This window comes from Calonectris borealis, chromosome 28 (genome assembly GCF_964195595.1).
Source record: "Calonectris borealis chromosome 28, bCalBor7.hap1.2, whole genome shotgun sequence".
In the NCBI taxonomy this organism is placed as follows: domain Eukaryota; kingdom Metazoa; phylum Chordata; class Aves; order Procellariiformes; family Procellariidae; genus Calonectris; species Calonectris borealis.
The window spans coordinates 3877630-3903923 of record NC_134339.1 but is presented as its reverse complement, the minus strand read 5'-3'; the positions used below and the strand labels follow the sequence as shown (position 1 = coordinate 3903923).

The following is a 26294-nucleotide window of genomic DNA, read 5'->3' as shown; positions in this document are numbered from 1 at the left end:
CTCCCAGGAGACCCCGCGGCCGAGGCCCCCCGCGGCCGCCCCTGCGCCGCCTGTCGCCGCGCGGGCAGGCATTAGCGCGGGCGGCCCGCGGGGGCCTGGGGCGGCAGGCGGCGGGCGCCATGGACGACGAGGAGGAGACGTACCGGCTGTGGAAGATCCGTAAGACCATCATGCAGGTGCGGGCGGCGGCGGCGGGGCCGAGCCCCGGTGGGGGGCGAGCCCCGGCGGCGGTGCGGGGCAGCAGGGGCTGCGCGGCGGCCTGGCGGTGTCGTGGCGGCCGGCTCGGCCCGGCCCGGCCCGTCCCCGGGGCCCCCGCCGGAGCGGTGAGGGCCAGGTCGCCTGACCTGAGGGCGCTCTCGGCAGCTCTGCCACGACCGGGGCTACCTGGTGACCCAGGACGAGCTGGACCAGACGCTGGAGGAGTTCAAGGCGCAGTTCGGTGACAAGCCCAGCGAGGGCCGGCCCCGGCGCACGGACCTGACGGTGCTGGTGGCTCACAACGACGATCCCACCGACCAGATGTTCGTCTTCTTCCCGGGTGAGCAGAGCCGGGGGCGGCCGCGGCTCCCTGGGCTGCGGTGCCTGCCTGGCACGGGCGGAAGGGCTGGCTTTGCTGTCTGGAGGGGCAGCGGGGCGAGGGAGGGCTCCCTGTAACCCTGACTCCCTTCCCAGAGGAGCCCAAGGTCGGAATAAAGACGATCAAGATGTACTGCCAGAGGATGCAGGAGGAGAACATCACCAGAGCGCTGATCGTGGTACAGCAAGGCATGACCCCGTCGGCCAAGCAGGTACGAAGTACCGTAAAAGGAGTCGGGGTTATTGCGGCCCGTGGATGTCTTGCTTCCCTGTTTTGCAGTGCCACTTTAGGTTAATAAAAGCCTAGAATTTCCTTCCAGATAAAGTCTTTCGCTAAAGCCTGGTGTACCTTGACACAGGCTCTTGCTTAACATGCAAGTGTACTTAACCAGCACAACTGGTTCCAGCAGAACGGCTGATGGCCCGTCAGGAGGTTGGCGAGAGAAAAGAGGGTATTTGTAGTGGTCAGGAGATCTGCGCGCTCTTTGCCTGCGTAGCTGTATCTGTGCGAGCACGGGCGTGGTGGTTCCGCGTTTGCAGCTACTGGTGTTTATCGAGGAGCAGATCTGAGCCCAGACAGGGTTGTCCCAGCGCGGTGCTGCAGCCTGACAGACCTTTCCCTTCTCAGTCCCTGGTAGATATGGCTCCCAAGTACATCCTGGAGCAGTTCCTGCAGCAAGAGCTTCTGATCAACATCACAGAGCACGAGGTGAGCAGCGTCGGGCAGCGCAGCGAGGGCAGGACGATCGCTCTTTTGTGCCGAGCTGCGGCTCGGGCTGCTCCCACAGACTTCTCTGGGTTGGAAGGCCGGGCTGAGTGACGCAGTCCTGGTTTTCTTCCTTACAGACGTGTTGCTTCTCCCGCCGCTGTGAGGAGCCAGTCGCTTTCTCTGGCTTTCTTCTAATCTTACCGACTCTCTCCCCTGTTGTTTACAGTTGGTCCCGGAGCACGTTGTCATGACAAAGGAAGAAGTAACTGAGCTACTGGCCAGATAGTATCCTTTGTTTGTTCCTTCTCTTCCTGCCTGGGTGTGATGCATACTTGCCTTGGGCTGAAAATGAATACATCCGCGCGCGACGGTTTATTACTTTGTTCCGTTAGCTGTGCTAACGAACGGGCGCCTGGGCCAGCTGCCTGTTCTGCTGGGGGAGCTTCTCCTTGACTCCCTGCGCAGCAAACTGAGAGAGAACCAGCTCCCGAGGATACAGGCCGGGGATCCTGTGGCCCGGTACTTTGGAATAAAGCGTGGTCAGGTAAGAGAGAAGTAGACTCGGGCAACAGGGCAAGGAGCTGAGGTCCTCTGCAGTATTTCAGAACCCTCGGAGACAGGGAAGGCAACTCTCAAACGTAAAAGCTGTTGTAGGTTAGGTACGGACGTGTGTGAGCTGAGCAGGCTTCTAGCGAGATCGCAGAATCGCTGCCTGCTGAATCGGCTGGTCGCAGATGTGACACCAGCCCCGCGCTCCGTGATCTCCCCCTCCCCTTGCGCTGGGGGTGGCACCTCCACGCTGAAGCGGGGAGCTCGGCGCCGGCCGCCTCTGCGGCTGCTGGGTGCCGCGGCCTGACAGCCAGGCTGCCCGGGCCGGCGCGCGCGCCCGCGTCGGGCGGGGAAGCTCCGCGGGGGAAACTCGCCGCCAGCTTCTCTCCCTCATGAGTTCCTTCTGTCGGCTTTCTAGGTAGTGAAGATCATAAGACCGAGCGAGACCGCGGGCCGCTACATCACCTACAGACTGGTGCAGTAAGGGAGCTGTCGGTAAGGCCGAGTACGAGGCCCTCTGGCTAGCGGAGCGCTTTGGGCAGCGCCTTGGGCTTTCCAGGATTGACTTGAAGTGAGCTGCCTCCAGGAAAAGATTATCTCAAAGCTTTAAATTGTTTGTGAAGGGAACCGTTAGTGAGAGGACAGACCAGAGCCAGGCTTAGGCAGTCTCTTGCCGCAGGATCCACCGTCCGGGACGCGCCTGTCGGTGTTCAGGGCGTCAGCGGGGCTTGGCCTTGAGAGTTCCCTCTCTTCCAGGTGTGGAAGAGCCGCGTGACACCTCCCGATCTTCCCGTCCGCCGGCAATTTACAGACACTCTGAGATGTTTGCCTTTTCATAGATGGCCAAGAAAATTCCCTGCAGTCGTTTTACTTGGCCTAATTCCTTGTTTTCCAGCATGGACTTTGCTGTAACTCCTTACTCTTCTAAGGACTCAAGCCATGGAAGTATCCTGAAGCAACTGAAGTGCGCAGGGAGGAAGCGAGTGGAAAAAGGCTTTTGCTTTCCTGTTTTATTTATAAGATCTTATTTTTAATAAAGCTTTGTACTCTCGCTGTTCCTCACTGGTATTGTATTTCTCAGCCTCTCCTGTACCTTCTGGACTTTGTGAGTTTTTCATTCTGTTTAGAATAACTTGCTGCTGAGGCTCCGACGGTCTCCCCGCCGTGGCTGAGCCGAGAGCCCACCCCGCAGAACTCTGACCCGTCCTGTGCAGGTTTGACGCTGCAGTTCAGACTTACCTCGTTGCTTACCTCATCTCTTCCAACCTCTGGCCCTTGTTTTGAGACCGTGGTGTTCAGATACTGCAATGGCGAGTTGCTTATCACCCCCCAGTCGCTTTCATCTTAATCTCTTCCAGGTCTCTTGAGGGTTTTTAAACTTCAGTTTACTTGCTAGAAATACTTGGAGTACTTCCTTACGGTGCTTGGCCTCCTGCGGCCGTGGGCGTGCGAGTCTGGAAGACGCTGATCTCCAGGACAGACACGGGTCAGAACACACTCATTTTATTATATTTTTGTTTTTTTTGGAAGCATGTCAATCTGAACACAGCAAAACATGTAACGCAGCTTCATACAGCAGCACAGGCATGTCGTAACAAACACGCTTTACTTTTTCCACGCTGAATTAATACACAAATAGAAGGGTGCCTGTTAGCGTGTGAAGCTCAAGCGTAGCTTTAGTCCCTTCCCTCACTCGCATTCACCTGACATCCATCCTCGCAAACACGCGGTACCGCCGTGGTAGCAGTGCTGGTGGCAAGAGAGGGCATCGGCCGCCTTCCTCTTGCTACCGTGGAAATGACCTGCTGGAAAAATCCAACCATCTCGTCGAAGAGCTGCGGAACAGAAAGTCTCTCTGGCTCTTCTTTGGCTCAGTTATAAACCATTTAGCTGTAAATTAACCTTGGTTTTGTGTACCTTTAACTACTATGGTGAGATGCATTTCCGATGAGTCTCGGAGAGCTCCGGGAACAGCAAAGCCCAGGCTCTCCCTGTGCTGATCCTCTGAGGGGTCAAACATCTGGCTGATCGCCCAGTCCTACAGTAACGAGGTGCGTAGAACCCCCCAGACGCCGCTCAGTCTATCCTCAGCTGGAACATCGCTCCCGCTGCGCTCGCTTGGCCGGAGATCTGCCTCTGCCTTCCCCCTCCCGTTGGGGTGGATGCTGTTCCGACCTGGAGCGGTGAGGTTTGAGGTGCGAGCGGGCAGAGCGAGCGATGATCTGGTGTCCAGCGTCTCACTGAGGAAGGGTCTGGCTAATTATTAGAAAACAGCTTTGCATTTGTGCAATTTCTTAGGAGCCGCGGGCTGCGAGTTGCTTGTGTGTGAGGTGCCCTTGCGCATCCGTCCCTGGCCGGGAGCTCGTGGTCTTTGCTCGTCGCGCCCTCCCGGGCCGAGGGTCGGCGGGGACGGCAGGACCGCAGCCCGGGTACAAGCAGGGTAATAGAAGGAAACAGCTTCCAGCTCTTTCTAAGCTTAAAATCTACTTGCTTCTCTACGCTTCAGTGCAGAAAAGTCTCCTAGCTTTTTTGGCTGGTCTTGTTTAACCCTTAAAGTTCCTTTGCCAGCAGAGGTAGTGGATTCATGTTGAAGGGTTCTCTCTTTACAAAAAAAAGAGCCTCTTACACTGGCAGGGGCTGTGACTCGATTCAGGCCGTGGCGGTCCTGGGGAGGAGGCATCTCCCCTCGGTGACCTGCTCTCTGCCCAGCTCCATCTCGGGGCCAGCTGGAAGAGCAAAGCTGTAGTCCTGGTCTTGCAGCTTAGATTTTTGGAGACCAAACATCTATCAAAAAAACCCCCGGGAGAGATCAGCCAATGCTCAGGACCCTGCAGCCAGGAAAAACCTGTCCCCTGAGCTCGCTCGCAGCCCGCGGGTTGCTCGTTGCGTGGCTCCTGCCAAGTACTAAAATGCCCATAAATACAAGCAGCAACGCAAACCCTGGCAGCCGAGCCAGGAAGGGCACGTCGCTGGTGGAGTCCTGTCTGGCGTAGAAGTGCTGAGGCAGTAAATTCAGAGCTGGACTTTGCATGGCTGCAGTCAGTTATAAATGATAAATGTACCTCGCAGGGCCTGGCAAACGGCGCAGCCACGGCCCTAAAGCCGAGGCCGGCTCTGTGCCAGATGGCGCGGGTGGCTTTTACCCGGCTACGCCGAACCCAGCGCTCCCCCGGCCGTGTCCCCTTCCCGGCAAGCTGTTCCCCAGGGCCGGCAGAGCCAGCCCGCGCACGCGGTCTCGGCGTTGTCCGTCTGTCGGTGCGGTGCCCGTGCCTCGCTGCAGTGCCCGCTGTTGGGGAACTCTCCCCGCATCACCTCCCGGCAGCTCCGTCTCCCCTTCCAGCCGCAGCCAGCGAGGATGATCAGGTCCTTTGACTCCTCCTACCTCGATTTCTGCAGTAAAGGCGTGGGATTAAGGAGCGCAGCAAAAATTAAGCCTGTGACCTGGCACGGGCATGGCAAAGCCCTGGGTTCCTTCGGGAACAACAAGGGAAGGGTCTGTCCTGCTTCAGCTCCTTCCCAAGAAACGTCCGTCGTGGGCTGCTGGATCGAGCAGGGGCTCCCAGCGGCCGAGGCAGACCGACCCGATTTTCCCTTTCGGGAGCCGAGGGGCTCGGGGGTTTTGTGTGAAAGCTCCAGCCATGAAACAGCGAGGAATTGCCTGCAGCTGACACACCAAACCCCCCTGAGCTGCCCCGTGCTGTCCCTCCCCACCCCTCGCAGCTTTGCGCGTCGCTACGCCCGGGTAGTTTCTGAGTTTTGCCCCTTTGCCCGGTCCCTGCGTCCGCGGTATTTTTTGTTCGGTGGCTTAGATAAACCGGGGCTGCTGCTCGCTGCCTGGCTCGCGGCCGACTGGGCACCTGGCTACCAGATGCCGGGCAGCGGCAGGCGCGGGTGATGCGTTGTTGGACTGGTTTGTGTTGTAGTCCGTGTCGGCAGCGGAAAGGCGGCTCTCGGGGTATTCTTCTGCATCGCTTTGCTCTTCTCCCGGGGGGCTGCGGCAGCGGGGAGCGGTACCCTCCGCATCCGACTGGCCCATGCTGCAGCTCCGGCTCCGCTGTCCCTCGCTCCCGTCATCGCAGAACTGAGCTTCGTCTGTGCTGGTCTCGCTCTCCTGTTTCGTTAGCTGGGTCCGTGGGCCCCCGCTGTCCTCCAGCTCGGAGTCGGAATCAACGGAGCGGTCACCAGACTCTGCGGGACAGAGGGAGCCCTGTGCTACGCCCTTGCCCAGCACCACGGCATCGGCAGGAGCTTTGTTCAGTAAATTTGTGGTCTTCAGGACAGGGGAAGGGCTTTGTTATTGCCACTAGCGACTACACCTCGTAGCTCCCGAGAGACCCGTGCCCGTGCCTTTCACTTACCCGCGAAGGAGTCGGGGCTGTAATCCAAACTCCCCTTCTCCGAAGGCAGCTCTAGGTAGGGGACGCTGCCGGGAGGAGCTGCGGGCTGGGAGCCTGCGTTGGCCTGGGACAAGAGGTACAATGGTGAGGGCATGGAGGAGGAGAAACCTCTCCTTCACTGAGAAATGGTTCCAGAAATCTCATGGTTCACTAGAGAAATGTAGGCTCCGTTCCTCCCACCCCCTGCCTGTCTCGCCTACTGAGATTGTTCTTTTGGGGCAGAAAACCACAGAAAAGTGAAGATTCCTACCAGGTCAGAGCAGCTGGCTGCCTCCTCCCTGCTGTCCGGGGCGTATTTGCTGGAGTCGGCCAGCACCGTGGTCTCCTTGTTCTCAAAGATGGTCGAATAGAAGATGATGAGCGCCTCGATGATGCGAGCTTGGTGGGGATAATCAACCAGCGAGGACAAGGAAATAGTGGCATCCGTGGGCCTTGGGCGCATCAGGGTTGGCCCAAAGACGATGCCCAGGTTGCTTGAGGTCATCTTGTTGTCCTGTTCCACTTCCACGATCCTGGGGAGGAGGAGGAGGAGGAACTCGTGAGAGCAAGCAGGGAGAAGGGCCGGAGGGGACAGGCAGGGCTTGCCCAGCCTGGCGCATCCAGGCTGGAGGAGATGCTGGGCTGGCAGCACCCGGGTCCCCTCGCGTGGCACACACGAGCTCCGTGAGCGGCAGAGAAGATCGGAAGAAGGATCTACCTCTGCTGGGAAGGGCTGGGCTGTCCCCGTGGGTCCAGTGGGGAGCCTGCGCTTACCTTCCCACTCTAAGGAAGGAAGGGAAGGTGCCCCAGCACCCGCACGGGCTCTGGACCTGCCCTTCTCACCTTCTCAGGTGCTGCAGGAGGTACTGGAGCGTGGCCATGTTCTCCCCGGGAAGCTCCTTCAGCAGCTCCTTCAGCTTCAACACCAGGTTCACCACCACCTTGTCCGTGTCGGCTCCTTTATCCACCAGCTCAGGGCCCCCTTTCCCGCTCTTGCCCTTGGCCTCGCCGCCCTGTAAGCTCTCCTTGGCCAGGCCCATCAGCTCGTTGTACATGCGGAAGGGCATAATGGGCTCCGGCAGCTGCAAGAAGAAGGGAGATGGGTGCTGGAGAGCCGTGCCGGAGGGCTCACCCCTTCCCCGAGACCTAGACCTGCCCAGTGCTGTTGAGCTGAAGAAACCCAGAGCCTTTCTACAGCGAGGAAGCATCCCCAGTGCCTGCAAAGCTCCCCAGAAGGTAATATTTATTTATCCATCTCCTGAAGCGTGTAAATCCAGCCTCGTTTGGCCTAGCTAATTAGTACCCGTGCAAAAAGCAGCGTCTGAGCAACCCGTGGGTGCTCTCTGCTGCGTGGGTCCCTCCGCGTCAAGGTTAAGGGGTTCTTTTTTTTTTTTTTGCCCCCCCCGAAAATCCCTGGCCCGGGGCGGGCTCGGAGCAGGTTCCCCGGCAGACAGGAGGTGGTTGGGAAGAGGATGGGACTGAAGGAGGACAGGGAGGGATTGTTCTGGGCTGGAGGAGGCAGGAGGTAATCGGCAGAGCCTGCAGCAGAGGTGGGGCTGGGCTGAGGTGGAAAACTCTTGCTTTGAAGTTCGTAGGAAGCGCCCGGAGCAGCGCCTTAACTAATTGGTGGTTTTGCATGGCTGGCGATGTTTTCAGAGCGGCTTAAACAGATGGGTTTGGGGATAAGCTGCCTCTCACAGCAGAGCGGGTTCCCTCCAGTCCAGGGCTCTTAGGGAGGGACTTTCAACCCATTCCTCTGCAGGGAGGCGTTGGATCGTGGCTCAGGACTGATTCTTCCTCTCTTTCCACTCTGCTTTTTTTCTCTGGAGAAACCGCAGAGGCATCCGGAGCCCTTCTCTCCGTGCGGGGCACCAGGCTCCCCCCTTGAGCTGAGCCCCGTTCCCCGGTTAACGCGCAGCAGCCCCCCGAGATCGGCAGCACGGAAGAGTTAAGCGGGGAGGCTGCAGTGCAGAGGAGAAGCTGCTTCCTCTCCTCCTGCCTTGCGGTGGCTCCTCGGAGGATGTGGGTGACGCCGTTTGCACTGCCAGTTTTTGAGTTTGCATCTTGGCATTCGCTGGGGGTGGAGAACTGCTGTGAGCAGGGCAGGGCACCCGGCTGAGCCCACCGCAGGGCGACGCGAGGGGCTCGGCACCCGGCTGAGCCCACCGCAGGGCGACCCGAGGGGCTCGGCACCCGGCTGAGCCCACCGCAGGGCGACGCGAGGGGCTCGGCACCCGGCTGAGCCCACCGCAGGGCGACCCGAGGGGCTCGGCACCCGGCTGAGCCCACCGCAGGGCGACGCGAGGGGCTCGGCACCCGGCTGAGCCCACCGCAGGGCGACGCGAGGGACAGGGCACCCGGCTGAGCCCACCGCAGGGCGACGCAAGGGGCACAGCACCCGGCTGAGCCCACCGCAGGGCGACGCGAGGGGCAGGGCACCCGGCTGAGCCCACCGCAGGGCGACGCGAGGGGCAGGGCACCCGGCTGAGCCCACCGCAGGGTGACGCGAGGGGCAGGGCACCCGGCTGAGCCCACCGCAGGGCGACGCGAGGGGCAGGGCACTGCTCGGGGAGACGTGAGCTCAGCCCCGGCTCTGCCGCGCGGGGTGACCTTTACTGGATCACTTCCCTTTTCGTGGTGCTGGTTCCCCAGTTGCCAAGCGGGGGAGGATTTGGTGCTTCTGCACGTTGTTTTTCGGCGGATATGAAATGCCGCTGCTGCGGCGTCGGAGGGAGAGCAGCGTCCTCACCGAGAGCAGGGAACCAGCTCGGAGGAGGCGCTTCCCCACTCCTGCACATGGTCCCATCTCCACCACTGACCCACTCCCAGCGGGGGGGGGACCCCTCTCACCACCCTGAGCCCAGTTTGTGCAGAATTACTCCTGCCAGAGATGACTCGGTGAAGCCAGGTTTGTTTCTGGGACGTTAGATCTTCTGGCCACCTCTCCCCTGCCTCCCCCCAGCAGAAGGTACCACCAGGTACCTGTCTCAGGTAGAGCTTCAAGACGTTGCTGATATCATGAGGGGAGGCCTGGGACAGCTCCACCAGCTCTTTCCCATTCTCAAATGCCTGGCAAAGCTTCTCCACGCGGGTCTTGACGCCATTGACTCGGTAGATGCCCTGGTAAAAGAGAGAAAAGTGGAGTTGAAGTGAGGAGAGATGTTTCTCCTCAAGTCTGCACAAGATAGTGAGCTTCTAGCTCCCATCCTCTCCTTTTGGGGTTGGAAATCCCTCTCAGAAGCAGTTCTGGGCCATCCCCTTCCAGCTCAGATGTTACGGTCATTCCTGTTTCATAGGAAAGAGGGAGGCAGAAGAAGTGAGTTTCCAAGGCCAGAGTTTGGGGTGTCAGGGCCAAGTTCATCACCTGGGACTTTCCGGCTTCCTGCCTCCAGTAATCTGAAAAACGAGCTGTGGGTTTCCATGCCAAGGCAGAAGAACCTTTCAAGAGGAGGCAGCTGAGCCAGCTTAGCTGAAGAAGGGGGAAGAGAGAGTGCGTCACCTTGGTTTTCAGCGCCCGCTTCTCAATCTCAGAAATGCACTTCTTGATGATGAAGGGGATGCCATCTGAGCTACTCTGAGAAGCCTTCGTGAAGTCTTGCCCGAAAAGCTGCAGCTTCCCTTGGAGTTTCTTGTGCCCGCACTGGATGGCCAAGGTCTCCAGACACTTCTTGTGGCAGGCCAGGTAGCACTGGAAAACACAGGGAAACGCGTGGAGGTGGGAGGCAGCCCCGTGGGTGAGGTGGAAGCGCAGCCCCTGAGAGACAGCAGGCATCGCTCGGAGAACAAGGAGCTCCTTGAGCAGGACGGCAGACAGGAAAAATGCCTTTTTGGAGACGTCGTAGGACCAATGCAAAGCACATGGACCCCTCTCCAAAGGAGGATGTCTTCCTAAACCCAGGTTAGAGCTGTGCTAAGGTAGTCCTGCCCCCAAATTCATGCTGGCACCTCTGCTTCCACAGGGAACCTGGATCTGGCTGTGGTTACACCCCTGGTTTGGACCACACGTGTGTCCCGGCTGGGTTTCTACAGCAAATCTGTGACACCCGAGTGACAAGTTGCACCGCAACATGCTGCTGCAGAACATGTGGCTCTCATCTGGGGACAGAGCGAATCACAGGACCGTACGCAGGTAGCAGGGAGGTCACCCCGTTCATGGGACGTATCCACCATCTTTTCCACCCACCGAGCTCTCTTCCCACTTCTCCCAGCTTTACCTCCTCGCATTCCGCTCCCTGGAAGTAAACGTAGCTGTTGCACTCCCGACACTTGGAAGGGGTTCGGAGCTTCCTCAGCCGATGAGTCTGGGCAGCCTTGGATAAGCCAACGTTTCGGAAGGGCCCTGTTGGAGCCGTCATCTCTGGTGTCATCCCATTGATGCCTACGAGCAGAATAAAAAGAAATCCAGCTGCCTCCTGGCTCCCGAGGAGGAAGGTTAAGCCGAGCTTGAGCAGAGGGGTCACCGTCACAGAGCAGACAACCGGCTGGGCGCACCGGTTCTTTAGCCACGTGGCAAATAACCTGTACCCTGAGGTGTACGGCCCTAGCTCGTCTGGTTGGAGCAGGGCTCATCCCTCGGTAAAGGAAATGCTATTGGGCTTCTCATGGGATCACCTTCACGATCCTCCCAGCGATTGTTGGGTTTACCTCCAGAACTACTGATTTTGGGAAAAGCCAAGCCGCGGTTGGCTTTGCCGTGGTGGGTGGGTGCGCAGCAGGAGTGCGGCGTCACCTCCCGCGCTGTCACCTACTCTGCTCAAAGGGGGTGGCGTTCTCATCCTTCTCTTCCAGCTCTTCGCTGGAGGACATGGTGCCGTTGGAAGACAACCGCTGGAGTTTATGGCTGAATTCACCTGTCAAAAGCAAACCCCCAAGCCAGTGAGGCAAAGCCGTTTCTCTTCTGAGCGCGCTCTGATGCTCGTGGCTGATTCCCACAGCGAGCAGTCGTGCGCCTTGCGCGGCTGGGGCAGCTCTCTGGAGAAAATGAGAAGCTGGGAGCTAGCAGTGCCCTGCAGTGAAGCAGGCGGCAGCCTGAGGCTCAGTGGTCTCCCATCCCATCCCATCCCATCCCATCCCATCCCATCCCATCCCATCCCCATCCCATCCCCATCCCATCCCATCCCATCCCATCCCATCCCATCCCATCCCACAGGCTGCAGCCTGAGGCTCAGTGGTCTCCCATCCCATCCCATCCCGTCCCGTCCCGTCCCGTCCCGTCCCGTCCCATCCCATCCCATCCCATCCCATCCCACAGGCTGCAGCCTGAGGCTCAGTGGTCCCCCATCCCATCCCATCCCATCCCACAGGCTGCAGCCTGAGGCTCAGTGGTCTCCCATCCCATCCCATCCCATCCCATCCCATCCCATCCCATCCCATCCCATCCCACAGGCTGCAGCCTGAGGCTCAGTGGTCTCCCATCCCATCCCATCCCATCCCATCCCATCCCATCCCATCCCATCCCATCCCATCCCATCCCACAGGCTGCAGCCTGAGGCTCAGTGGTCCCCCATCCCATCCCATCCCATCCCATCCCATCCCATCCCACAGGCTGCAGCCTGAGGCTCAGTGGTCTCCCATCCCATCCCATCCCATCCCATCCCATCCCATCCCACAGGCTGCAGCCTGAGGCTCGGTGGTCCCCCATCCCATCCCATCCCATCCCATCCCATCCCGTCCCGTCCCATCCCATCCCACCCCATCCCATCCCATCCCACCCCATCCCACCCCATCCCATCCCATCCCGTTGGAGACTGGGATCAGCAGTTATTTACAACACGGTGTTATTACAAGGCAGATAAAAAAGGGAAGTGAGAGGTCCTGCCTGGTTTTTAGGCTGACTGTGTTAGAGGGGACGGTCTGCCCGCCCCGGGCTGTTTTCGCTATCTACCTGCGCTGGAATCCAGGCTGCTGTCAGCTTCAGTGACGGAGGTTGGCCAGGATTTGTGGACCTGGTGTCCCCTCCCACCTGCGGAGGAGAACACATAGTCCATTTGAGATTGCTTCCTGCGTTCAAGAGAGAAACACGGGAGAAGAGCCTAGACTCCAGGAGATACTTAAATCACTGAAGGAAGCTGCTTGGCTTCCTGTTGTCAGGCTGGGGAAGGGGCTGGAGGGGTGGTGATGCCTTCAGTAAAGGGAAAGAAGAGATGGGAAGATGGAGAATGGTCTGTGAGGTAGCGCTAGCAAAAGCAAAAAAACCTCCCATGGATCTGATTTTGCATCCTTCAGGAATTTCAGCTTGCCAGGCTTCCAGCCTCTCCTACTGCTGCGAAGAGGAGCCCCCCCCTCGGCACCCACGGAGCTCCTGACCAGGGGGAGGACGCAGCCTGCTGCGAGCGGTGCCGTGGGGACGGCGAGGCAGAGCCTCCTCTCTGCTCCGGGCTCACCTCTCCGCTCAGCCGCCGCAGCCCCGCTTTGCTGCTCCTTGGCTCCTGCTCCTCCTTCCGAGACCGTCCCGTCCTTGGGCAGCCCGGCCCCGTCAGAGCCGGCACTCGTTGAGAAGTCATTGGCGTTGAAGCTGCCTTTCCGTGTCCGAGTAAAGGGGGACCTGGCGGGCGGAAAGAAGGAGAAAAGGGAACGTCTGAGTGGATGAGAAGCAAGGACACTCGAAAACCTTCTTCACGGCTGCCATCCACCTCTCTTGGGATTTACAGTCCTCTCTCTTGGATGCTAGGTAGCCTGTCTCATCCATCGGAGGATGTGAGAGGAATTCCCAGCTGCCCCAGCTTTCCCAGCAGGAGCTGCCTGCAGGCACACTGAAGGCATACTGGTTTCTGCAGGGGAGCACCCTGCCAGTCCAGGGGAAGGCTGCCTGGAGCAGATGAGTGGAAAACAGGAATGATTTCCCCCTCTCCTTTCCTACCAGGCGTTGTGTGACACGTAGGGCTCAAAGTCGTATTGGATGTCAGGTTCGTCTCCTCGCTGCAGCTGCTTGACGTGGGAGGCGTATTGCTGCCCGGGGTCGTAGAGCTTGCTGCTCTCGCACAGCGTCTGGAAGTTGACGGGCAGTGGAGCCGTCTGCATGTGCATGATTTGGTAGAAGGAGATTGTGGCCTAAAAATGACATAGAGAAAATCAGACGTGAGCTTTGTGAGGTGACATACATCGAAGAGAGAGACAACATCCAGGTTAGGTGAGAAATCAGGAGCACGGAGCGGTGCTTGGTCTGCGGCCTTGAGCCTTGGCTTTTCAGAGCTCTACATCCACCTGGACCTCATCTGAAATAGGAGCAGCTAAGCCAGGTCTGCTGGGGAGGCAGCTCCGAACCCCTCCTGAGCAGGGTACGGCCGCCCCCCTGCCCTGGGGACCACCCCAAGCAAGCCAGCCCCACTCACCGTCTTGATGACCTGGTCACTCTGTTTGATCACTTCGTGGATCTGCCGCAAGGAGTTCACCTTGGTATCCTCCAACTCCTGCTTCTGGGTATTTGCATCCGCCACGCAGGTCCGATACGTGGCCATCGCCTCTTCTGCCTGAGAGTTGGGAGAGCAAGAGAGGGAAACCGTTCATAGGTAAGGAGAACAAGGAGAACAGCTCTCTGCACCGGGATCCCGATCCTTTAGGCATTCCTGCGCCGAGGATCCGCAGGGAGCTCAGTTCAGTCCACTTAGCTCAAGGCAGCCCCGGTATTAGGACAGCAAGGAGTGAGAAGGTTCTTGCCGGGCAGATGCTCAGCCGGAGCCCAGAGCTGTCATGTTCCTACCTTGTTCTTGGCTTCCTCTTCCAGCCGCCTCTTCTTGTCCAGGGTTTTGGTGGTGATGCTGCTGGTGGTGTTCTGCTGCTCTTCTTCTGCTTTCACCGCCATGTACTTGGCCTTGTCGTGCTCCTCGCTGCGCTGCATGTAGATCTGCTTGGCCTTGCGCAGGTTGACCTCTGCCTCTTGCTGCCGGTGAAAACAGAGACCCGGGGTGAGGACCGAACTCTGCAAGGGGGTCGTTATCCCCCGCAACCTCCCCAGGGCCCTTTCCCGGCCCCTGCGCCCGTGTTTCTCCAGCATCCCCCAGCACAGCAGAGGCTACTGGAGAGGAACGAGGAGTCCAGCATCCTCAGAGGGGTACGTGTCGCTCCAGACTGGGCTTGGGGAGCGCAAACCCAACGCTGTTACTCACCAGTTTCCTCTGAGCCCGGTGCCACTGCTCCTTGATCTCCTTCCTCCGTTTTTCATGTTCAAGGCGTCTCACTGTCAGCGGCTGAATCAGGAGGGAGAAACAACCCCCACGGTGGTCAGAGCCAAACGCTCGCTGCTCTTCCCTTTGCAAAAGGCTTTGCAAGGAGAAGTTCCCTGTGGCGGTTGTTATTCCCCAGCACATCTGGGCTCGGTTACAGGGGGGGTCTGTGGCACGGATAAAAATCTGCAGCCTGGGAAGTGCTGGCGGCAGTTTCCCTCCAGACCGAGCTAAGCAAGGGCCGCCCTCTGCAACGCCAGGAGATCCATTCCCTCCCTGGCAAACAGCCCCGGAGAGCGGCTGTCCCCGGGAGATGGGTGCAGCTTGGTCCGGGCTGGCGGGGGAACGTGGGAAAGCAGAGAGGCCTCGGATGAGGCGGAGATCGATAAGGAGGTGCTGTTTGATTTGCCAGATTTGGGGGGTTTCTCCTAGACCCTGTATCTAACCCCTCGAAGGACCCAGCAACTGGCTGAGAGCTTGGGCTCATTGATCCAGAGCAAAGCCAGGGAACGCCGAGCCTGAGCAGTGGCTGAGCCGAGCAGCAACTGGATTCCAGTTTCTGCAAGAGCTGCCTGTGTCAGGAGGACGAAGGAGACCACCAGCCTCCCTCGCTGCCCAGCCGTCGGGGAAGACCCTTCTGAGATGGCCTCTCATCCTCTCACCTGGAGGAAGGTTTGGTGCTGCAGGGTGCTGGCAGCCTGCAGAACCGACGTCCCGTGCTCCATATCCTGCTCCAGGGCCAGCAGGTAGATGGAGAGGAAAGGCATGTTGGTCTGAGAAACGAGAAAAACGCACGACCCTGAGCCCCAGCACCACGGCGTGAACCAAAGGAGACGCATCCTCCAGTGCTGCGCTCGGGGAAGGAGAGCAAGAAGCTGGGCTTGGCTGGTAAAAGCCCCATCCTGGACCGAGACAGTGTGGTCACAGGCTGCCAAGAGACTGTTTGGAGGGAGGTCGGAGGGGGCTGGAAGGGCCCCGTGGTGTCCCCTGCCCGGTGCCTGGGCTGGAGAGCAGGGGCTGGGGCACATCTGGGCCAGGCAGATGGAGGAGGTTTTGCAGGGTCTCGGTATTATCCTTTGCTTTGGGTTGGACAGGTAAATTTTGCCACGCAAAGAGCTTTGGAGAACTGCACACTTGTTCTCCTGGGCTCTGAAGCTGGGTCACGCAAAACGAGCTCTCCAGAGCTGCTTGCTCCTGAGGCGGCCCGACAGCCTTGGACGCTGGGTGGCTTTGGGGACATGTGGACTTACCTCCTGACTGATGGTTTGCTTGCAGCTGTTTGCCATCTTCTGAAGCCCTTTGGCAAACTCCATCTCTGAAAGGAAAACGGTTGGAAGTGAAAGGATATACGAGGCACCAGGATTTCCCTGCCGATTGGGTTCCTTTTGAAAAATAAATCAAGAACTTCAGGAATGAAGTTCACCGCTGCCCTTGCAGTGTCTGACTCCCTCAGCCTCGTGCATGTGAGGACCTCGACCTGTTCTGATGCTGCCGTGAGGGGTTCAGTCCCGCTCCGGAGAGGACCCACCCGCCGTCCTCCCCATCTCACCCAGCGTGGTCCTTTTCTCCAGGTATCCAATGAGGTCCTTCATGTACTTGGAGATGTTTTTGGCGTACTGAAGAGCAGCATCTACCCCCCCCTCGCAGCGCTGCAGCATCACGTCCACTTCCTCGGCGGGAGGACGGCCTGCGATGGGACGAGGGGGAGAGGAAGAGGAGAGAGAGACTGAATGTGCTGCCGCCACTGTGTTCACTGACCCGCTCCCTCCAAACGCCTTCGAGTTCCCAGGACCGCTGGAACAGCCGGGAAAACCCCAGGACATCCTGATTCACCCCTGCAAGCTCCGAGGGCTTTCAGTGCAAACCTCCCCGTGTCTGTGCCGGCATCGTGCTGTGCTGGTGTCCTGCCGGCCCCCGGTGCCAAGCAGCAGCTCCTATTCTCAGCCGCGGAGCCGCGTGCGGCTCAGAACCGCGGCGGCGATGGGGAAGACGCCGGTTCCTGCCGGCTGCTCTGCTCAGCCACCCCAAACCCTGCACCCAGAGTCTGCCTGCTTACCCGTGTCATAGCTTTCCACACCCGAAGGCATGCCGTCTCCTCCGGGGCCGGGGATCCCCCCGTAGAGGCTCTCCATAGTCTTTGGGAATTGGGAAAGAAAAGGAACTGATCAGAGAAGAGGAAGGGGAGTAGTTGGAGGGGCCGGCGGATGGCGGGGAGGCAGAAACCCGGAGCTTTCTGGTTTTGCTGGAAATCTCCTGCGCCCAGCTCGTGGCCCTACAGGAAGGCCATGAGCTAACGGGAACGTCGCTGGAGAAATACCTTGCTCTGTGCCCACACCAGAGCAGGGCAGAGCTCCGGAGAGCAACCAGAGCCCTGTTTTCTGCCTCTGTTGACAGAGCTGCTCCATCCCTTCCCGAGCCACACGCCCTTTGGATCGAGCTGCTCCTTGGGATAGCGAGGACAGGAGCAAGCAGCCAAAGCTCTGCCAGGCTTGGAGGTGAGCTGGGAATCCCAGGTCTGGGGCTCAGCCCCTTCCCGAGCTGGGTTTGAGCGCCCCGGCACATCCCGAGACCCGCAGCATCACTGCGGAGCGGGCGTCACTCACCTGGTTCTGGTCGCTGGGTGGGATGGAGAGGATGGTGCTGCTGTCCACCTCCCCCATGAGGAACTCGGACACGCTGTGACGAGAGGAATACGGTTGGGCTCAGCAAAAGGAGGACGGGCAGTGACAAGCAGGGCTGTCACCCAGCAGCACCCAACCTGCGTCCAAGGGACTGGCAGTCGGAGCTGCAGTACTGGTTTCAGTGGGGATCAGCTCAGCTCCACTTGGTGAGGTCTTGGTAATTCGGGTGGAGGAGCAGAGCTTGGCCCAGCACCGAAGAAGGGCCGGGAGACGGAGCCTGTGGCTCGAGCAAGCTTTGCGGTGCTGGAAGAATTGTTGGTGGGAGCGGCAGGAGAGTGAATTGGTCTCTCCGGTCCCCAAACCACCCCCCAAACCAGCCGCCCCCGGGGCTGTGCGTGCGGCGAGGGGCCGGGGCGAGGGGTGGAGATGTGTCCTGGCTGGCGGGGGCGATGGGGTCCATGGGGGGACCTTCTCCAGGGAACGGCTGGCCAAAAGTCCCTTACGTGCTGCTGAAGGACACTGCGATGGTCTCCACGGCCTTTTCGAACTCCCGCTTGTCCGTCTCATTGTTGGATTCGTAATGGAAACCTGGAAATGAGGAAATGCGGAAGCCCTGTCGCCATGAGCGCCTGTCCCTGTCTCAGGCATAGAATCATAGAATCATTAAGGTTGGAAAAGACCTCTAAGGTCATCAAGTCCAACCCTCAACCCAACCCCCCCATGCCCACTGCACCATGTCCCTAAGCGCCTCATCTACACGTCTTTTAGATACCCCCAGGGATGGGGACTCCACCACGTCCCTGGGCAGCCTGTTCCAAGGCCTGACCACTCTTCCAGTAAAGAAATTTCTCCTCATGTCCAACCTAAACCTCCCCTGGTGCAACTTGAGGCCATTTCCTCTCGTCCTATCGCTGTTACTTGGGAGAAGAGACCGACCCCCACCTCACTACAACCTCCTTTCAGGGAGTTGTAGAGCGCGATGAGGTCTCCCCTCACCTCCTCTTCTCCAGGCTGAACACCCCCAGTTCCCTCAGCCGCTCCCCATCAGACTTGGGCTCCAGGCCCTTCACCAGCTCCGTTGCCCTCCTCTGGACACGCTCCAGCACCTCCATGTCCTTCTTGTGGTGAGGGGCCCAAAACTGAACACAGGATTCGAGGTGCGGCCTCACCAGTGCCGAGTACAGGGGCACGATCACCTCCCTGCTCCTGCTGGCCACACCAGTTCTGATACAGGCCAGGATGCCGTTGGCCTTCTTGGCCACCTGGGCACACTGCCGGCTCATGTCCAGCCGGCTGTCGACCAGCACCCCCAGGTCCTTTTCCTCCGGGCACTTTCCAGCCACTCTTCCCCAAGCCTGCAGCGTTGCGTGGGGTTGTTGTGGCCCAAGTGCAGGACCCGGCACTTGGCCTTGTTGAACCTCATCCATTGGCCTCGGCCCATCGATCCAGCCTGTCCAGGTCCCTCTGCAGAGCCTTCCTGCCCTCCAGCAGATCAACACTCCCGCCCAACCTGGTGTCACCTGCAGACTGACTGAGGGAGCACTCGATCCCCTCGTCCAGATCATTGATAAAGAGATTGAACAGGACTGGCCCCAAATCTGAGCCCTGGGGAAAGGACCTGCCGGCTCCTGCCGGGCTCAGCCCTGCTGTGGGGCTGGGGCTGGGTCGGGGTCTGGGTCAGGCTCCAGGGAGCCGGGGGGAGGAGAGGACCATCCCTACGGATGACGGACTTTCTCTAGCGCAGCGCAGTGTCCCTGCCCCCCCATTTCTCCTGGGACCGACTTCCCTGCCAGCATCGCTTGGCTCACGTTTCTGTTTACTCCCGTTACCCAGGGCTGCCAGAAAAGCCCTGCGGACTGTGGACCTCTTCCACCTGCCTCCACCGCCTCACGGCACCTCCAGAGCCCCCTGCCCCGAGGCGGGATGGCTTCCTCCAGGAAGGGCTCTCGTCCGCGGCCGAAAGAGGAACCGCCGGCGGCAGTGGGAACCGGCGCAGACGGCGCTTGGCAGGCGCCCAGGCCAAGGGACGCTCGCCGGCAACCGGGGCTTCTGGGCAGACCCCGGCGCCTTTCGGGTGGGCGCTTCAGGGTGCCGGGGCTGGTGAGCTGCGGCGAGGGGCTGGGATCTGCCCCCATTCCTCTGCCCCGGGGACGTGGGCAGCCTGAACTCGCTCCGTCCCGGCCCCGCGTGGGGCCAGCCCCGCGGCAGACCTCCTGCCACCCGCCACGAGGCTTCCTGTCCCCTCGCGGTTGCTGTTCGGTGTCCAGGAAGCAGCGCGGTGACGCAAAATGTTGTGTTCTGCCTGCGGTTAGCGCAGCCGTCCCCCTCCCCGCTGGTGTAACTGCGGGCAGGAGGTGGTGCCCCAGCCAGGATCTGGGCTCCACAGACCCCGCTCTTATAAACACAAGGTGCTGCCGGGAGCAGGATCCGATTATTTAAGTGTTTTTCCTGCGGCCATGCTTGGAAACCCCCAGGCAGGGATCTGGGCTCTGTCATGTCTGACACACATCGTCCTTAAAACTAAAACTCAGCGAGCAGGCGGCTGATGCCTTCGCCCTGTCCGTGGGGCAGCTCCACTCCCGGCAGCCCCCCCATGGGCTCCCCAGCCCCCGCACGTCCCGGCATGGGGCAGGAGGGGAGCGGGACAGAGCTCCCAGCCCCATCGTCTCACCCTTGACTTTGGAGATGAGGGTCCCGGCGGCCGTCAGGGTCTCCAGGGTGTTGAGCAGCGGGTACTTGTTGATGACCTGGCGCAGGATGCGCAGGGTTTCGCCCAGGCACTCGTGGGCCAGCGGCCGCTGGGGCTCCTTGGGGTCTGCAAGAGAGGGGGGCTGAAACACCGCCCCGCATCCCTGCCCCATGTCCCTGCCCTGTGTCCCTGTCCCGCATCCCTGTCCCGTGTCCCTGTCCCGTGTCCCTGCCCCGCATCCCTGCCTCATGCCCCTGCCCTGCATCCCTGTCCCGTGTCCCTGCCCTGTGTCCCTGTCCCGCATCCCTGTCCTGTGTCCCTGTCCCGTGTCCCTGCCCCGCATCCCTGCCTCATGTCCCTGCCCCGCATCCCTGTCCCGTGTCCCTGCCCTGTGTCCCTGTCCCGCATCCCTGTCCCGCATCCATGTCCCGTGTCCCTGTCCCGCATCCCTGTCCTGCATCCCTGCCCCGTGTCCCTGCCCCGCATCCCTGCCCCGCGTCCCTGCCTCATGTCCCTGCCCCGCATCCCTGTCCCGTGTCCCTGCCCTGTGTCCCTGCCCTGCATCCCTGCCCCGTGTCCCTGCCCTGTGTCCCTGTCCCGCATCCCTGTCCCGTGTCCCTGCCCTGTGTCCCTGCCCCGCATCCCTGCCTCATGTCCCTGCCCCGCATCCCTGTCCTGTGTCCCTGCCCTGTGTCCCTGTCGTGCATCCCTGTCCCGTGTCCCTGCCCCGCATCCCTGCCTCATGTCCCTGCCCCGCATCCCTGTCCCGTGTCCCTGCCCTGTGTCCCTGTCCCGCATCCCTGTCCCGCATCCCTGCCCCGTGTCCCTGCCCTCCGGAGCCTCCCATCCACCCCCTGCCAGCCACATCCCAGGCAGGGTCCCGCCAGTCTCCCAGACCATGCAGCCCATCCCCTTGGTTTTGGGGCTCCCTGAGACTGGCATGGCCACACATGTCCGGCACTTCCCTGGCCCTCTTCTTCCATCCCCACTGTGGCTAAACCAGCCGGCGCGTCCCCTGCCCGGCGTGTCCCCTGCCCGGCGCCGCAGCGGGCCCGGGGCAGCCCGACCTTTTAGGCATTTTTTTCCTCAGTAGTAACTTTTTCCCTTGAAAGCGGTTTGGGAATTTCCTCCTCATTTCCTTCCCTTCCTCCCCTCCGGACGGGCGCTCCCAGCTGCCGGGAGGGATGCGGCAGGTCTGTCCTGCCACCGTGCCCCCCGTCCAGCCAGGCTTGCCGCGTCCCGCGGGGTCCTTCCCTGGGAACCGTCCCCTCCACGGGCTCCAGCCGCCAGCCCGGGGGTCCGGCCCGGCTCCCCGCCAGCGCGGTGCTGGGGCTGGGGCTCGGCGCTGGGCGCTGGCAGCCTTGTTAGGAGGTGAGGAGCCGCCCGTAGCGCTGGGATGGGAGCCTGGCACCCACCGCCTGGCTGGGCAAACCCCCCTCCCCATCCCAGCCCCCAGCGCAGGGTCAGGAAGGGGTTTCCTCCATTTCCTCTCCCATTTCCAAGCCCCTTCCGAAGTGGGAAGCGGGGAGACCAGCGGGGCTGGGAATGGGGCTGGATGGGTGCAGAGGAGAGCTGGACTCTCCAAAATCACGGCTGCGTCCCGCAGCTCAGCCCCAACCTCTCCCCGTCTCTTTCCCAGCTTGGGGACGGCACCGTCCCGGCTGTCCCAAACCGGATCCGGCAATAACCGCAGACCCCGAGTGGGGACGGCAGCAGGACGGTCGCTGTCCGGCTCAGGGATGTTTCTTCCCTGCCCTGCAATGCCCAAACCTTCGCAGGGACCTGGAGGCATCCCCCCCCCCCGGCAGCGCAGACCCCCGGCCGCGTTGCCACTGGCCCAGCCATGGATCCGGCTTCTGGGGCCGTCGGCAGCGATGCCCCGGGCTGGGCGCTGCTGTTTTCCACGGCAAGCGGGGATGCGTCAACATGTTTGCAAAGCCAGCGCCAAAAACACGGCATCATGTGACCCCCCCCGCAGCCCCACCTCGCCGCGGGGACCACGAGATCGCCGCCGTTCCCTTCGCCTCCTCGGGCAGGGACGCCCGCCTGCGGCCCCGCAGCCCACCCAGCCCACGCCCGCGCCGGGGCATCGGCCCCATCCCACCGGCCGCCCCGGTGAGGCTGGTCCAGTGGGTGGGGGGTCCGGGGGGCTGTGCCCGGTGCCCTGTGGGGCTCTGGGGGCCCTGGCAGGCAGCTGGCACCGCCGCGCTGTAAACAGGAAAGCGGGCGGATGAAAATAGCTCGCAGGCAGGAAGCCGCGTTATCCTGGCTCCGAGCTCCCAGCAGCCACCCGCCACCTTCTGCCCATGGCTGCTGCGGCTCTGCACGGCCCCCCGGGGGTCCTGGTCCCCTCCCGGCCAGGCCAGAGACCCCCACCCACAGGTCCGGTCTGTTCTTGGGGAGGGGATGCTCCCGTGCTGTCCCCGTGGTGGTGGTTCGGGCATCCCGGCACTCACCGTCGCGCAGCACCACGTCCCGCAGGTTCTCCAGGGCGTCGGCGAAGCGGGCCACATCCGTCAGCAGCTGGGAGATGTCCTCCGTGTCGATGAAGGGACCCTCCCCGCCATCCACGGGGCTGTAGGATGTGGGGGTCTTATGGCCCTTGGGCACGGCCCTGGGGCCCGCCGCGGTGAGGGGGAAGCCGGCGGCGCTGGCATGGCGGCTGAGGCTGGTGGGACGCTTGAGGGTGCCCACGGTGCTGGGGCTGGTGCTGAGCTTGGAGCTGGGGGGCAGCTCCCCCAGGCCGGAGCCGGGCGCCTCCAGGCAATCCTTGCGGGAGAGGTCCTGGGGAGCAGGGATGAGCGTGAGGGGCACAGCCGGGACCCCAGCTTAGGTAGGGAGAGGTCAGCACCCCAGGACCCCCCATGCCACCAGCCTGGAGGGACAGGCTGTTGTCTGCACCAGACCCTGCAGCTGGGCGGTGCCTCAGTTTCCCCAGTTAGGTATCCCGGCAGAGCCTGAGGGCGATCCTGCCCAGCTGCGGGGCTGAGGCATAGCCCCCCCCCCAGCATTTCCAGACCTTTGGGGATCTCGGGGTGGGGGCCGGTGGGGACAGTCTCAGGACCCCACAGGGCGAAGGCAGCGACTCCGCCGGCAAGAAAACAACGGTGGAGCAGCCCCTGGCAGGGTTTGGGCGCTCGCCTGGCCGGGGCCGCCGTCCCCGCTGTGCCACAGGCAGCCCCCGGCAGCTGGCATTGCCAGGGCTCCCGGCGGATTAACCCCCCCCCAGCACGGGGGTTTCGCAAGCAGCGTCGGCTCCAAAACCACAGCCCAGGAGCCGGCTCGGCCGCCCCGTCTGCCCGCTCGGCCCATGGCCCCCGCCAGCGCCCGGGGGTCCGAGTTTGTCCTGGGGAGCACACAGTGACCATGTGGGTGACGCTGCCTTGTCCCCACCAGCGCTGGAGCTCCCTATCCCCGGGGGGCTTGGCGACCCTGGCATGGCCAAACGACAGCAGGATCCGGCCCCCCACATCCCTTCCTCTTTTTCAGCCTGTCCCATCGGGCACGGCCCCCTCGGGGACCCCTCCCAGGCCACCGTCTGGAGACTTTGCAGATATTTTACGGATAGAGGGACCCCCAATTTCTAGGGGCAAAATTGCCCCAAGGGAGGGGCTGGTACTGGCACCTTCCGGGGCCGTGCGCTGCATGGGGGCCACATGCCCAGCGAGGGTCCTCACGGCACGGGGAGGGGGCCCGCGGCCACCCTTGCAGCTCCCGTCGGTGACCCTCACGCACCCAGGTGTGACGTGAGTGCGCTGGGTCTCAGCATCCCTGGCTGGGCGCTGCCGGCTCGGTGCTGCCTGCTCGGCGGGGCCGGAAGCCGTGTTTGGTACCGATGGGGCAGACACCGAGCGCCTTCCCCTCAGGAGCGACCCGGCCGGGAGCACGGGGCTACCGGAGGCAAGAGCGAACCGGGGCAGCTCAGCCCCACGCTGGCCCCAGAGCCGGCCAGACCACCGCGGGGCTGCAGGGGGGCTACCCAAAGACCCCACCCCAAAATGGCTGGGGCCAGCCCAGCCCTTGGAAGCCTGTCCCCATCCCACCCGGGATACAGCAGCCCTGGGGACCCCGGTCCCTCCCCGCCGGCGCTCGCGGGGCGCACCCGGCCGTACCGTTAGCCGCACGGCGGGCGCGTGGGGCAGCGAGTCCAGGGAGCGTTTGGGCGAGTGGGTTTTACCCGTCCTGCGGCGCCCTGCCGAGTAGGGGCTGTAGCTCTTCCTCCCAGCCGCCCGGCCGAGCATCCCTCCGTCCGCCACCCATAGGCCCCTCTCCCGGCGGGTCAGGGAGGAGGGTGGGGACAGGGACGGGGATGGGGACGGGTGGCCCTTGCTAAGGAGCCGCAGGCGGGCTCTCGGGTCCCATCGGCCCCATCTCGCCGGCACCGTCTCGCCCCATGCTCTGCGGGCTGGGGCACGGGCGCAGCGCAGGCGCGGGGCGGGCAGTACTGGGGTGCGCAGAGGAGCCCCGGCCGCCGGCCAGCCCCGCGGAGGCGAGGAGCTTCCTCCCGCACCCCTCCAGCGCCGGGGGGGTGCCCGCAAGTAAATAAATACATAGCAGAGCCGAGGCACCGGGGCTGCCCGAGCCCGGGCGTCCCCCCGCTCCCGCCCCTGTCCCCTGGGCAGTTTGGGGGTTTCTCTGCCCTCCCCAAATCCTCGGCCGCAGCCCCCACCGCTGGGGTCCCCTGCCCTTTGCCGCAGCCCCCCGTTTCCTCCTCAGCCCCACTCGCCCTCCTGCCTCCCCAGGCGGCTGCTCCGTCCCCTTGGTCTGGGGCAAAATCCCCCCCCAAGCCCCGTCAGCAGGGTCCTTCCTCGGCTCCCTCCTCCTCCTCGTGGACCCGCTGGCCGTACCCAGGTCCCCCTTCCCACCCCACGGCTCTTCCCAGCAGCTCCGTGGGCGCCGTGGCCCCACAGCCCCCGTGGCCCCATGGCCCCCACCCAGCCGGGGGGGGGACGCAGGACACTCACCGGCAGGGTCTGCGGGACGGGGCTTCCCGCCCGGCTCTTCTTGGAGATGGAGGGGGTTTTCATCAACTCCCGCTTCTTCCGGGAGAACATGGTTCCCGGGGGGCGGCCGAGCCCCTGCCCTCGGCGGCCTCTCGCTCGGCGCGGCCGCGGTGCCTGGCTGCCAGTGCCGCGCTCCTCACCGCGCCGGCCACATTCGCCGGGGCGAACTGTCAGGAGGGCGCGTATGACGCCGCCTTATTTCCTCATCGGCTTCGCAGGCGAACCTGAAACAGGAAAAGCCAAATGCGCACCCAGGGCGCGAGGCCTGGGGGGGAAGGGGGTCCCCGGCTGCCCCTCGGGGGGCTCGGGCCCATCTCCAGCCTTGAGGGAGGTGGCGGAGAAGACGCTGGCGCTCTCGGGGGCAGTGGGCGCTCGGCGGCCGTTTGTGGGGGGGGGTGTTGATGCTGCACCCCACGGCTGCATGAAGGGGCCTGGGGTGGGCCAGAGAGCTCCAAGCCATGGGACCGGGGCTGGCCCCCATGGGACCCCAGGCCTCTGTGGGGTTTACCCCTGTTTGGGGGTGTCTGTCAGTCCGGGGAGGATGAGCCCCGTACTGCGGGGCATTGCCAGAGGCCCCGGGTGTGGGGGCAAGTGGGATGCAGGGCTCCGGGCTCCCACCCGTGGGATGCTCCTGGCTCTGCCCCCCCCGTGGGCACGGTGGCCCCAGCTGCCTCCCCGGGGTCGCTGCCCTGCCCCTGCCCCTGGCCCCCGCCAGCCTCTGCGGACCCACGGTCCCCCACTCGTGACTCACCCACCCACGGGGTAACGCAGCCCCGCAGTGGTTCTGCTCCCCTATGGGAGCACCCAGCGAGGTGGCGGATAAACCCTGGGAGGGGGACGGGATGCGATGGGCCCCCGCGGGGTGCCGCTCCCGCGGCGTGGGGACCCCCGGCCGGATCCTGCCCCGGCCGCTGCCCATCGGGCTGCTCGGGGCGGCTGCCGGGCCCCGCGGGCGGACGGGGCGGGGGGGGAGCCCGCTTCGTCCCCGGGACCCCCCCGCGGGGCCGCGCTGCCGGCCGGGCCGGGGCCGTCTCTCGTGGGCCATCTGCCGGCCGCGGAGCGGGGAGCGGCCGGGACGGGACCCGCACCCGGACCCGGACCCGGACCCGGACCCGGACCCGGAGCCGGCGGCTCCCGGGGATCGGGGCGCGGGGAGCGGGACGGGGGTGTGTGCGTGGGTGGGGGGGTGCGTGGGTGGGGGGTGCGTGGGTGAAGGTGCGGGGGGTGCGTGGGCGGGGGGGGTGCGTACGTGTGCCCCGCGTGTGCGCGTGGCCGTGGGGTGCGCGCGTGTGTGTGTGAGTGTGCGTGTGCAGGGGAGCGCCCGTGGGTCGGGGGGTGCGTGTGTGTGCGCGTGCACACAGTGTGTCCGTGGGACGGGGTGCGCACATCTGTGTACGCACGTGTATGGGGCGATGCACACGCGTGTGCCCGTCTATAGGTGTGCGTGCGCCCATGGGTGCGTGTGCCCGTGTGTGGGTGCGTGTGCCCGTGTGTGCCCGCGTGCCGGGCTGTGCCCACGCGTGCCCGGGACGGCTCCAGCCCCAGCCCGGGCCCCGGCCCCCCGCGGGCTCCCGGTGCCCTCCGGTGCCCCCCGGTGCCCCCCGGTTCC

At 62.9% G+C, this 26294-nt stretch overlaps 2 protein-coding genes across 4 annotated transcripts; one reads left to right on the top strand and one right to left on the bottom strand.

Annotated features, from left to right (window-relative positions):
- Positions 1 to 54: 54 nt before the first annotated feature.
- Positions 55 to 2885, top strand: POLR2E (RNA polymerase II, I and III subunit E). Of its 2 annotated transcripts, none has more exons than XM_075175419.1 (8): positions 55 to 176; positions 364 to 538; positions 673 to 788; positions 1205 to 1285; positions 1512 to 1570; positions 1751 to 1829; positions 2253 to 2329; positions 2730 to 2885. In XM_075175419.1, exons 1-7 carry the CDS (start codon positions 120 to 122, stop codon positions 2316 to 2318), a joined length of 633 nt encoding a protein of 210 aa, XP_075031520.1. In that variant the 5' UTR covers positions 55 to 119; the 3' UTR covers positions 2319 to 2329; positions 2730 to 2885. The 2 variants fall into 2 exon arrangements, with proteins under 2 accessions (XP_075031520.1, XP_075031519.1); XM_075175418.1 differs by having other exon boundaries at positions 2591 to 2885.
- A 436-nt stretch (positions 2886 to 3321) lies between these two features.
- Positions 3322 to 24872, bottom strand: ARHGAP45 (Rho GTPase activating protein 45). Of its 2 annotated transcripts, none has more exons than XM_075175411.1 (23): positions 24647 to 24872; positions 22139 to 22466; positions 19665 to 19808; positions 17497 to 17581; positions 16976 to 17048; positions 16429 to 16507; positions 15922 to 16059; positions 15623 to 15687; positions 15035 to 15145; positions 14316 to 14396; positions 13910 to 14089; positions 13542 to 13679; positions 13070 to 13260; positions 12594 to 12754; positions 12095 to 12172; positions 10959 to 11060; positions 10425 to 10588; positions 9710 to 9898; positions 9193 to 9330; positions 7054 to 7292; positions 6482 to 6743; positions 6193 to 6295; positions 3322 to 6022 (listed from the first exon to the last, which is right to left on the bottom strand). In XM_075175411.1, exons 1-23 carry the CDS (start codon positions 24734 to 24736, stop codon positions 5640 to 5642), a joined length of 3522 nt encoding a protein of 1173 aa, XP_075031512.1. In that variant the 5' UTR covers positions 24737 to 24872; the 3' UTR covers positions 3322 to 5639. The 2 variants fall into 2 exon arrangements, with proteins under 2 accessions (XP_075031512.1, XP_075031511.1); XM_075175410.1 differs by lacking the exon at positions 24647 to 24872 and adding an exon at positions 23795 to 24088.
- Between the last annotated feature and the right edge of the window lie 1422 nt (positions 24873 to 26294).

What these genes read in the sequence shown, in the direction of transcription:
- POLR2E (XM_075175419.1), top strand. Translation starts at nt 120, where the DNA reads ATGGACGACGAGGAGGAGACGTACCGGCTGTGGAAGATCCGTAAGACC. An exon ending in GATGTTCGTCTTCTTCCCGG is followed by an intron (nt 539 to 672) that starts GTGAGCAGAGCC and finishes CTCCCTTCCCAG; the next exon opens with AGGAGCCCAAGGTCGGAATA. An exon ending in TTGGAATAAAGCGTGGTCAG is followed by an intron (nt 1,830 to 2,252) that starts GTAAGAGAGAAG and finishes TCGGCTTTCTAG; the next exon opens with GTAGTGAAGATCATAAGACC.
- ARHGAP45 (XM_075175410.1), bottom strand. Translation starts at nt 23,923, where the DNA reads ATGCTCGGCCGGGCGGCTGGGAGGAAGAGCTACAGCCCCTACTCGGCA. An exon ending in AAGAGGAAGCCAAGAACAAG is followed by an intron (nt 13,680 to 13,909) that starts GTAGGAACATGA and finishes CCCAACTCTCAG; the next exon opens with GCAGAAGAGGCGATGGCCAC. An exon ending in CAGCCTGGATTCCAGCGCAG is followed by an intron (nt 11,061 to 12,094) that starts GTAGATAGCGAA and finishes TGCTTTTGACAG; the next exon opens with GTGAATTCAGCCATAAACTC.